Below are 12,556 nucleotides of genomic sequence, written 5' to 3'. Positions count from 1 at the left end.
TACCTATAAATATTACAGGGTGGTTTTGAAAATACTAAAAAGGAACTCAAGTAAAGATTACTTTATTTGGGTAAGATATGTTTGCTGTAAGTTTGATGGAGCAACAATATCTTGCAAAAATTAATGTAGGTATTATACCTAATAAAAAGTATTAAAAAATAATACTTAAGTATGTAAAAATAAAACTCATGCTGAAAGCTTGTCAATTGTCCAATTAGTACACAGCAAATAATTTTTATGACTTTTACTCTAACCACAAATACTCTTGATACAAAGTTTATCATACTCACAGACCAACCAACTAACCTGAACCACTGGGGTTATAAAGAATTAATTTCAACTGAATTAAAAAAAGAGTGTGAATTTTACTGTGTTATAACTGGGATTCAAACCACAGTGAATTAATTTCAACTGAATTCAACAAAGAGTGTTAATTTTACTGTGTTACTTCTGGGATTCAAACCACAGTCTCCTCAATTATAAGAATCAAAATAACAGCTAGACTACTGAGACCAATATCTTCCAATAAATTGATTGACAAGGTTGACTGAGGGACAACAGAAGAAAAAAGACTAATGACCTAACCTGGAATTCGTGTTAAGTGTTTTTTAAGATGGACATGGAGTAAAGACACTGTAGATTGTGTTAATCTGTTTGAATACAGTGTAGCAGAAACGTATGAAAAGAAATCTATTTAAACACTTTTTGTTGGACTGGATTCAAAACAATATAGCTCAGCCAGGAGGCCTAGTGTTGAATATTCAAGATAGGTAAAATGTGGCCCAGTAGGTAAAAAGCACACAAAAACAATGAAAAAGGAATTCGTGTTAAGTGTTTTTTAAGATGGACATGGAGTAAAGACACTGTAGATTGTGTTAATCTGTTTGAATACAGTGTAGCAGAAAATGGAGAACATCTATTTAAACACTTTTTGTTGGACCGGATTCAAAACAATATAGCTCAGCCAGGAGGCCTAGTGTTGAATATTCAAGATAGGTAAAATGTAACCCAGTAGGTAAAAAAAGCACACTTTTTTATTTAAATTTGAATACAATGAAAAATATGATTCACCATGAAATAAAATCAATCGTGAGGTATGTTGGTATGTTTTGAAGATCTTGTAAGTACTTCATGCTATTACCACTGAAGTTTTAGGTGATAAAAGATGTTCAGAATAATGGAGAGAAAATTGATAGGATAAATAAATATAAAACATGATGTTTTTGGAATACCTACATACCTACCTAAGAAGGTAGCAAAAAATAGGTAAGTTCTTGAATAACAAATCAGAACTTTTTTTAATATACTTAAGATGTGGGTATGCAAGCATAGGTATATCATAGGACATGATGTTTTTGGAATACCTACATACCTACCTAAGAAGGTAGCAAAAAATAGGTAAGTTCTTGAATAACAAATCAGAACTTTTTTTTATGTAAGATGTGGGTATGCAAGCATAGGTATATCATAGGTACCCGAGATTTCCCGGCTCCACTCAATCTAGATGAGATATGTGAGGCTGAGGAGGTAGGTAGAGGTGGATAGCCGCCGCTCCGAATGGAAGGTAAAATCCCGGCACTAAAAACCTCAACAGTTATACAGTGACCTCTCCGAAACAATCAGTTCCAATAGAATTGTACTGGTCAGAAACTTTACAATTATTTTCTGAAGTGCAGATTGGATAGGGTATGCTGAGGTATGTTGGTATGTTTTGAAGATCTTGTACTTCATGCTATTACCACTGAAGTTTTAGGTGATAAAAGATGTTCAGAATAATGGAAAGAAATTGATAGCATAAAAAAATATAAAACATGATGTTTTTGGAATACCTACATACCTACCTAAGAAGGTAGCAAAAAATAGGTAAGTTCTTAAATAACGAATCAGAACTTTTTTTTTTATGTAAGATGTGGGTATGCAAGCATAGGTATATCATAGGTACCTATTATTCATGATTTTGTCACTTACCATTTGGTCCATATTTGGCTTGGTATCTTTTGACTTGGTCTGGAGTTAGTCCTTTCTCGGGATCTGTTTGGAAATAGTTGAGAACTTCCTCCGTAGTTTTGGCGTGAGCGTCCTCCATATTGGATTATGTGTGCATTCACTGGATCTGTGGTATCAACAGATTCAACACTGGTTTGGGTCTCCAGTGTTGCAGATAGCATTGTCGCCAACCCTCTCGATCTTGAGCTCTTCTCATCCAAACTTCAAATACCATCCCGTATACAATACGATTCTCTTTTCCAACCCACCCTTTAAAATGAAAACAGAGAACCCCGTTCGCCTAGCGTTTCATTCGTGCATTCACAACTGACTATACCTGGAGTATATAACCAGTTTAGCACAACTCTGTGGACAAAGAAACCAAAAGTCCATGATTAGAATAATACCTTGGTTTGTAAAGAACCTAACCTCAATAGCAGAATTACACAGTAGTTAGGTAATGGTATATGAAGATAGTGGCAATGACATGAGGCAAATGGGTAGTCCATCTATTGGCCTCATGTAAACCACTGGAAGTGCACTTTGTTCAAGAGGACTGGAATTTTATTGGACGTCAGTGGTACACTCTACACAGATTTTCTTCAATTCCAGCTTTACATCAAGGTAAACTGTCAATAGAGGTTCTCATTGGAAACTCACTTCTGTTGTCCGGTGGTCCAGTTTCCTAACACCTGATATTTACACAACCACTAGTTTAAAACACAAAATAATTAAAGTTAAGTCTGCTAATTAGTAAGTAAGGTAGTCACACTTGATTGCTTTGAAAGGTGATTTTCAAAAACCGTTTTACTGATGACAGAAAAAGCTCCTTGGGTTTTATTTGATTGTTTTAAAAGAAATCACTGCACACTCGATTTTCATTTCTTTGAATTAACAAACCACATGATTCCTGAAAGAAGTGAAATAGTGGGATTCGAAATAGGTATATTATAAGTTACTTGAGAATTTCCAGATGAAAATTAGGGAGTTTCGGAAGCCGAAAAGAATCAGCAAAAAAATATGAGCATATTAACTAGTGATGAAAAGTGTTGGAATTATTTCATTAACCCTACAAGAAACACGGACTAGATGTAGATAGAAATAAAGGCAGTCTTGCGATACTTTAATTGATCTTTAGAGGTAAAATTAAACAAAAGAAGACCGTCGATAGATCAGGAAAAACTGCAAGAAATTCCAGAAAATACACCGAACTTCAAGAAATCGTCCATGAATTTTTCGCCTGATGATGAAAATTTCCATATGACGTCACAAACAATAACAAAGTGGTACCAACCTAAAACCTTTGGGGAATCCCAAAAAAATGGTAAACTTGAATTTGATTTTATGAACTTTGGGAGGAGATGAAATTTAAAATACCTATAAATTTTAATCAAGCACATCTATTGAAGTAATCAAACATCTTTTTATCCCATTATAAAGGATTAATTAATCAAAAAGACCGATTTAAATCCCAAAAAAATGGTAAACTTGAATTTGATTTTATGAACTTTGGGAGGAGATGAAATTTAAAATACCTATAAATTTTAATCAAGCATATCTATTGAAGTAATCAAACATATTTTTATCCCATTATAAAGGATTAATTAATCAAAAAGACCGATTTCATTTGGAAGTTTATTTTTACGAAAGGTATTGCAACCTGCGTATGTGTTTAAATCTGATTGGTCGATCAGATTTTGATGGCGGGAATTTAAATTTCATTCCAGGGTATAAAAAAAATTATGCACATGTTTTTTACCTACTCGCGAGTTCGAAAGTCTTGGAAATCTAGATTTTGTCATTCTTTATTTTCCCGTCGATTGCATAAAATAATGCACAACTTTCTTCGTGCATAATAAAAATCATCATGCATGATTTTTTTCCTCATACCCTGACTCTCAATGCTGAGCGGCCATCTTGAATTTATTTTCAACTCACTGCGGTACGCGCTGACGCTTTGTTTAAATACAACTATTCTCGCCTCTTCTCTCACCCTTCGGTAGCTCAGTTGGTAGAGCGGTGGACTGTAGTATTCAGAATATTGAAATCCATAGGTCGCTGGTTCAAATCCGGCCCGAAGGAACAAAATTTTTTGCCCTTGATTTTTTTTTTACATCGACTAAGCAATTAATTTTTACTCCGTCCTTCCTTTTATTAAATTACAAGTAAGTGTACCATTTATTCGCCCACCTGAAAAACGTACCATTTATGCCGTTATGTAAACGAGGAGCGGCCGGGACCAGAATGAGATGAGCTGCAAAAAAATACCTCTTATCTAACGTGTATCTTGCAAAAAAAAGTCTAGGTAACCCCCTGATGTACCTAATAATGTATGGCTTTACCAGGGTTTACGAGCTTAGCTAGGTAGTTGGGTTAGTAGGTAGGTACTAGAGTTTTACAACAGTTAACGAGTGATAGGTACCTGCTTTCTTTTTCTTCTGTGGTTTGATAGCGGGAACTAACCGTTCCTGCTGAGGTCTTATCGTCCCGAAATCGAAGAGAGAAGGAAGACACGATATGAGAAAGCCAGTCGTTTCGAGAACGAAAACATTATCCGAAAACATAAAATCCGGCCCGGGCGGGAATCGAACCCGCGGTTACAAGGCAGACGTACTTCCAACTAAGCCTAACTTTACTAGGCTGGAAAACATAAAGAAAAAATAGGTAGGTATCGAGAAAAAAAAAAGTTTCTCAAAATACAGAGGTTAATCATTCTATCTCTTCCATTGTTCAAAGAAAGGTTAATTTAAATACTAAAACATTTAGACCGTGGTATTCTCTCAGCAAAAAAAGAGAGTATATTTATAACATGCGTAGGCAGTTCTACAACGTCTCAAGTTAATGTTGATGTTTGTGCAATGTATGAAAAATAATATTACCTATGGAATAATGAGCGTCCGGGCTAGAAAAATAAATACGAAACTCTCAACTTCTGCCAACAAATTCTGTTCAAAGCGAGATATGTATGTACCTTTTTTGAAGCGTTCAAAATAAACGTCTGTTGTTTAGCATAGAGGTGATGGGTACCTACACCGAAATGGCAATCATTTCTTTTCGTCAAGGTTTTAAAACTGATGCTATGAGGAGCAGCGTATTATCTACATACTTGGCTTAATACACATTCGTGCCTGGATGTCTGATAACTTGAAGAAATGACCTGACTCTTAAGAATCCTAAGTAGGAGGAGATCAGACCCTTGCATTCAAAAATCGTGGTGTTTGATGTGATCGATATCTATGTACATGGGACCAGGGATTAATGACTGGAGTCATAATCTGAGTTACCTACCTGCTTGGTTTAAGGTAAACCGATTAGATCAAGCAATCTGATTGCTTGATTTTGAAACCTGAAATTAACTCCTAGTGATTTGGCTAATTATTGGTCAGTTTAACCAAAGTTTAACCCGCGAGTGGTGAGCGCGGCGCTCACTTTCCTTTCTAAATTGACCAATCAGATAGCCCACTCAGAATAACTTTCTCAAAGAGCGACCGTGGACCCAGCCATTGGAGGGACACCTATCAAGGTTAAACCAAGATTGATCAAATTAGTAAGCGGCCTTGGAAGAATGTTGGGTGGAAGAGCTCCTCCAGGAGAACCATTCTCCAGAAAACCGATTAGATCAAGCAATCTGATTGCTTGATTTTGAAACCTGAAATTAACTCCTAGTGATTTGGCTAATTATTGGTCAGTTTAACCCGCGACTACTCGCGGGTGAGCGCGGCGCTCACTTTCCTTTCCAAATTGACCAATCAGATAGCCCACTCAGAATAACTTTCTCAAAGAGCGACCGTGGACCCAGCCATTGGAGGGACACCTATCAAGGTTAAACCAAGATTGATCAAATTAGTAAGCGGCCTTGAAAGAATGTTGGGTGGAAGAGCTCGTCCAGGAGAAACATTCTCCAGTAAGGAAGCAAGGTTTACTGGAGTGACAGTTCTCTGAAAGCTATAAGTAAGGTACCTTCTTGATTATGTTAAGGCGGTCTCTTCTTGATCCCTTGTGTCACTCCATTTTAGTTTAGGACTAATGCACTACTAAGGTGCCCTCCTAAACCGACAAAGGTTCAGAGGGTTTTTCATGTCACATGGAAAAAGATAGGACACCAGTGACACCACAATATGAAGAGTGCACACGATAAATGCTGCCGGAGACTTTACGTATGAGCTTCATAAGTTTGGAAGAATGAATAATAATAATAATAGATAATAAGAAAAACGAGTAAGCCAGGCCATAAAATGGAAGTGCATACCAGCTCACAGGTAAATAAAGTAGGTACCTGGAGTCTGGGGCTTATAGGCCATTTTGGTTTATAGCTTTAAATCTGCTGAAGCTCTGGATTTTGATGACGGGCAGATAGGCAGACAAACATTGGTGGGTTAGGTACCTAGTACCTACTTAGTCTCACCTACATCATAATAAGTGCTTTGAATTTCATTAGATGTTTCGGCCTTCGTCTTGTGTTAGTTGCAAATTGTTAGATGAGATCAAAGTGGTTAAAAACTGCAAGAAATGCGAAGAAGCTTTTGAAAGACTTTGTGATGTTAAGAACACGAGTTCCTAAACTTCCCAGTAAAAATTGGTAAAGGGGAAAAAAATTTTAATTTGAATAAAATTTATAGGACTAAAGTTGAGCAAATTCAAGCATGGTTGGATAGAACTAGCGGTTCCTGCGGTTCAGTGATCTGCAGAATTCAGTCGGAGTCAGAGAGACAAAAGTTAAAAAAAAAACTATTCAGCAAAACTGAAAATTCTGTGTGGGTCAAATATTTTTAGTTTTTTAGGCAAATTAAATTTGCATAAAAAATTTCTCACGTCATCATAAGTGCTACATTTAGTAGAGTAGGTACTTTTCACTCTGCGCGCAGCAAAAAAAGAAAAATTTGATTTTTCCTGGGTGCAGTGAAGTTCGAAGTCAAAAGTCCTGTGTGAATAATATTAGGATTCCAGCTTTCAGGATCCGCTTACAAGACAGACGCGCTACCCTCAAAGCTAAATAGAATGGCCTAAGTACCTGGTTCTTTAATTTCTCAAACAATAAGTACCTACTTGGGAAGAGTCATTCATTCAATCCATTACATGTGGAGTTAGATTGTATGAGACACTGTCATCCTATACTATTCAAACTCTTGCCCTAATTATCTTCAACTCTTTGAATAGTTTGAATGATAAAATACCTACCTACCTACTTACCTAGCAAGTTCTAATTTAAGATGAATCTTACAAGAAAGTGAGAATACTGTTCTTTTTTTTAATACTGTCACAAGTTCCCCTGTACTTAAATTTGTAAAGTAAAAAAAAAAAAAACAGTTAAGGATTTTCTTGGATTTTATTTTTAGGTATTATTTGCAGGACTGTGCAGCTCTTCCACAGAACTTTTTTTTTCTGACAGTACATAAAGAAGCTTAAGATTACTCCAAAACAATTATTCCCACCTACCTACAAATGGACAATAGGTAGATAGGTACTTCATGATTAGAAAAGTAAATTAAAAAGCAATAAAAAAAATTCTAAAAGGGAGGCAGAACAAAATTGGGAGTTTATTTTGATTGCAATAAAAACTGACATGCGTGTACATAAAAAAAAAAAAAAAAAAAAAAAAAAAAAAAAAAAAACAGTTAAGTAAGGATTTTCTTGGGTTTCATTTTCTTGGATTTTATTTTCAGGTATTATTTGGAGGACTGTGAAGCTCTTCCACAGAACTTTTTTTTCTGACAGTACCTAAAGAAGCTTAAGATTACTCCAGAACAATTATTCCCACCTACCTACAAATGAACAATAGGTAGATACTTAGGTACTTCATGATTAGAAAAGTAAATTAAAAAGCAATAAAAAAAAAAATCTAAAAGGGAGGCCAAACAAAATTGGGAGTTTATTTTGATTGCAATAAAAACTGACATGTGTGTACATAACACTGGACTTCTGTTGTAGATATGTTACCTACACTGGTATGATTTATTACCTCATGACTCAAATTGCTTAGAAATCTACAATGTATGTTTTATAGGTCAATGCCTGTGTACCTATAAATATTACAGGGTGGTTTTGAAAATACTAAAAAGGAACTCAAGTAAAGATTACTTTATTTGGGTAAGGTATGTTTGCTGACAGTTTGATGGAGCAACAATATCTTGCAAAAATTAATGTAGGTATTATACCTAATAAAAAGTATTAAAAAATAATAAGTATGATTAAATTTGCATAAAAAATTTCTCACGTCATCATAAGTGCTACATTTAGTAGAGTAGGTACTTTTCACTCTGCGCGCAGCAAAAAAAATAGAAAGTAAAAAAAAGAAAAATTTGATTTTTCCTGGGCGCAGTGAAGTTCGAAGTCAAAAGTCCTGTGTGAATAAAATTAGGATTCCAGCTTTCAGGATCCTAACTTTTTTCAAGGAAGTATAATAATATGGTAGGGGAACCGTTCAATAACATTGATAGGTATCTCGTTTTTCAACTTGATAGGTAATTTACAGAAAAAGGCAATATGGATATTAAGGTAAATAAGTATACTAATGGGTTCCGAAAATCTACTTACCAAAATATGAAAAGATTTCTCTCCGCCAAGTAAAGTCCGTTTATTGTACAACTATTCTTTAAAGAACAAACAAATCAAGTTCCTTAAAAAATAAAAACACTTAAAAGTCCAAGAAAAAAACACAAAACTCAAAAATTTCAGAAAATCCAAAACAAACAAAAACACAAAAAATAATTATTACAAAAAGAAAGTGATTGAAGTCCGTTTATTGTACAACTATTCTTTAAAGAACAAACAAATCAAGTTCCTTAAAAAATAAAAACACTTAAAAGTCCAAGAAAAAAAAACACAAAACTCAAAAATTTCAGAAAATCCAAAACAAACAAAAACACAAAAAAAAATAATTATTACAAAAAGAAAGTGATTGTTTTTTTTTACATTATTATAATTTTAAAAAAATAAATGTGGATGTACACTGCACATTTACTTTGACTCAAATAAAAAAATACCTATTCAAATTTTGGTAGGGGAACCATTTGAAGAATGATTAGCATAATAATTATAATGGAAAATGAATGTTACTAGTTTGAATAATAATGATGCAAGATTTTTATTATAATTTTGTGTTTTCTTTACGGAAGGTGGGAGACTCCAATTAGGAAGTGAAGCATACTCTTGATACAAAGTTTATCATACTCACAGACCAACCAACTAACCTGAACCACTGGGGTTATAAAGAATTAATTTCAACTGAATTCAACAAAGAGTGTTAAGTAATTTTACTGTGTTACTTAATAAGTATGTAATAATAAAACTCATGCTGAAAGCTTGTCAATTGTCCAATTAGTACACAGCAAATAATTTTTATGACTTTTACTCTAGCCACAAATACTCTTGATACAAAGTTTATCATACTCACAGACCAACCAACTAACCTGAACCACTGGCATTATAAGGAATTAATTTCAACTGACTTCAACAAAGAGTGTTAATTTTACTGTGTTACTTCTGGGATTCAAACCACAGTCTCCTCAGTTATAAGAATCAAAATAACAGCTAGACTACTGGGACCAATATCTTCCAATAAATTGATTGACAAGGTTGACTGAGGGACAACAGATGGGAAGAAAGAAGACAATTATTATTACAAAAAGAAAGTGATTGTTTTTTTTACATTATTATAATTTTAAAAAAATAAATGTGGATGTACACTGCACATTTACTTTGACTCAAATAAAAAAATTTTTAAGATGGACATGGAGTAAAGACACTGTAGATTGTGTTAATCTGTTTGAATACAGTGTAGCAGAAACGTATGAAAAGAAATCTAATTAAAGACTTTTTGTTGGACTGGATTCAAAACAATATGGCTCAGCCAGGAGGCCTAGTGTTGAATATTCAAGATAGGTAAAAAAAAGCACACTTTTTTATTTAAATTTGAATACAATGAAAATTTTGAATAATAATGATGCAAGATTTTTATTATAATTTTGTGTTTTCTTTACGGAAGGTGGGAGACTCCAATTAGGAAGTGAAGCCCCCAAAAATCATACTCGCGGACAAAAGGGAATGTGATTTGGTCACTCTTGTTTCGAAATCGAAAAACGATTTGAAGGTTGATATTAACACAGTCAATGGCTTCCCAATGGATCACTGAAGCAACGTTACGCGTGGTTGGTGACCGGATAGGTGACCATCTGTGGATAATCGCGAGCTGCGAGATTTCCCGGCTCCACTCCAATCTAGATGAGATATGTGAGGCTGAGGAGGTAGGTAAAGGTGGATAGCCGCCGCCCCGAATGGAAGGTAAAATCCCGTCACTAAAAACCTCAACAGTTATACAGTGACCTCTCCGAAACAATCAGTTCCAATAGAATTGTGCTGGTCAGAAACTTTACAATCATTTTCTGAAGTGCAGATTGGATAGGGTATGCCTATTATTCCAAGTGAATGTAAATATTATTTATAAAGGCCACAGGATATATTAGGTATGTACCAACAAACGGTCTAGCCTCTAGCCTTAGATACAGGTAAAGTCCCTATGACTTCAAACATGTTTGGGTTCAATCCTAATGAACCCACTGATAAAATCAATAATATCTAATCAATTTGGTGAATCATTACAGGAAATCAATATTGATATAAAAAGACATGTGGAATTACCCCCGCTCTATTTGAACTACTTTTGGATTTTACCCTTCGATCAGATAAAGCTGATAAAACGATAGTAGGTACTTACAGTCTACAGTTTCGTTAGGTCAGATATTTAGACATCTCCGCGACACCAAGGCCGACGTGGTAAAACTAGTGTGCTGATACTGTGGGTATTATGTTGAGGCGGTCTCTTCCTGATCCCTTGTGTACCGCGTCCATCTTAGTTTAGGACAATTGCACTAAATAGGACTATACTATAGGTAAATCGCGGTGTCGATTTTAGAATCAAGAAAGAATCGGGATAGAAGGACAGTCAGTCCTGATTCTTGTTAGCGCCGATACCACATTAAATTCGCCAGTCCTTGAAGGATCACTAACGTTAAGCAACGTGGTGTTTGGTATCCGAATGGATGACCATCTGGGCGATCGCGTGCTGTGGCTTTTCCCGGCCCCACTCAGAGGTTGACGTGAAGAGGTGGTCACTCAAAACTCCCAATAGGCGGGTAAAACCCTCGTCACTAAAATCTTAGACAACGCTGTTTCCAACAGCTAACCTACGTAAAGCTCTTTGATTTAGCCCCGTGTGGGGCATAGGTATTAGGTACCTACTTCAAAGTACCTTGATGGATGATGGATCTGTGGTATCAACAGATTCAACACTGGTTTGGGTCTCCAGTGTTGCAGATAGCATTGTCGCCAACCCTCTCGATCTTGAGCTCGTCTCATCCAAACTTCAAATACCATCCCGTATACAATACGATTCTCTTTTCCAACCCACCCTATAAAATGAAAACAGAGAACCCCGTTCGCCTAGCGTTTCATTTGAGAACTACTAGATAAAATGCAGTTTCAAAACGACCATCTTAGACTAGGTATTTCATCTTACACAGCTTTTTTTAGAGGTTTGAAAATATTGAAAGTCTTCCCATAGTAATAAATAAAAATAAAATGTTGTTATAAAAAAAACTTGTTGTATTTTTATAATAAGGGGGGTGGGGGTGCAATCTTGAAAGTTCAGGGTTCCGCAAAGATGTTCACCTTTTAAAAATGGTTCCACGGGCCAGACTAATTAAGAAACACTGACTTAGAGGGCCGGAGGGGTCTGTTACAGGGCCAGAGCGGGGGAATGTTAGAGGGAGGGGTTGTTAGAGGGCCGGAGGGGAGGGATGTTAGAGGTGAGATGTGGGAGGGGGCGTCAGGAGGGGCGCAAAAGGTCCTCCTCGATCGTTCACACTAGAGGCGCGTTCAGACACCAAGGGCAAAGTGGACGTCATCCACTAAGGGAGGTCATGATGCCACTAAGAGGGGAGGTATCATTAACAAAGAGAATTTTTAATTTTTAAAAAAAAAAAAAAAAAAAAAGACAAGACAAGATAAAAAACTGACCCAAATTCCGTCAGAGCCAACCGATGTTAGAGTTGTTAGTTGTTAGAAGGTTTTATTTCGATAATTTTGAGGTGAATTATTGTTCGAGAGAGAGTCTTTGTGAAAATTTTGAATTTGTAATGGCCATTTTCCAATAAATAAATTGAAGAGCAATAAATTTCTTCGTACCTAATACTTGAATATTACTTAGTACCTATACCTACATAGGTAATCGTGTAGGACCTACATAGGTAATCGTGTAGGTAGGTAATGAATAGGTCAATAGATAGGTAGGATTATAATGGAGGAGTTTCAATTGGGAAAATATTATTAATAAAAGGTCGATTCCTACGTAAAAAGTTGTGGAAATCCAAATATGACGTCAAAACTCCGAAAAAGTAACTTTAAAAGGTCGAAAATTCAATTTTTAATTGCCGTTAAATGAGGCATTTCCACGCCACAGAGAAAATTATCCAAGGTCTTCATGTGTGTCTGTGAGGGAGGAAGGGCGGGAGAGGAGTGTTAGAGGGTCAGAGGGGGGGGTGTTAGAGGGAAGGAGGGGGTGTTAGAGACTTAG

At 35.7% G+C, this 12,556-nt stretch overlaps 1 protein-coding gene and 1 non-coding gene across 2 annotated transcripts in view; one reads left to right on the top strand and one right to left on the bottom strand.

The window, feature by feature from the left end:
- LOC103514384 (calcium-transporting ATPase sarcoplasmic/endoplasmic reticulum type-like) overlaps positions 1–3,223 on the bottom strand; it is a 57,974-nt gene extending 54,751 nt beyond the window's left edge. The window contains exons 1-3 of the mRNA XM_026827369.1: positions 2,647–3,223; positions 2,312–2,352; positions 1,969–2,108 (exon numbers count right to left, since the gene is read on the bottom strand). Of these exons, the coding sequence (XP_026683170.1) occupies positions 1,969–2,086 (118 nt within the window). The 5' untranslated portion in view covers positions 2,087–2,108; positions 2,312–2,352; positions 2,647–3,223. The remainder of the gene's footprint in view (positions 1–1,968; positions 2,109–2,311; positions 2,353–2,646) is intronic.
- A 756-nt stretch (positions 3,224–3,979) lies between these two features.
- Positions 3,980–4,068, top strand: Trnay-gua. Its single transcript is given in 2 exon segments — positions 3,980–4,016; positions 4,033–4,068. It is a non-coding gene; the product is annotated as a tRNA-Tyr (tRNA).
- Positions 4,069–12,556: the final 8,488 nt, after the last annotated feature.

This window comes from Diaphorina citri, unplaced genomic scaffold (assembly GCF_000475195.1).
Source record: "Diaphorina citri unplaced genomic scaffold, Diaci psyllid genome assembly version 1.1 scaffold1129, whole genome shotgun sequence".
Classification (NCBI taxonomy): Eukaryota; Metazoa; Arthropoda; class Insecta; order Hemiptera; family Psyllidae; genus Diaphorina; species Diaphorina citri.
Note: the sequence above shows the minus strand (reverse complement) of the source record. Positions and strands in the feature narration are given on the sequence as shown.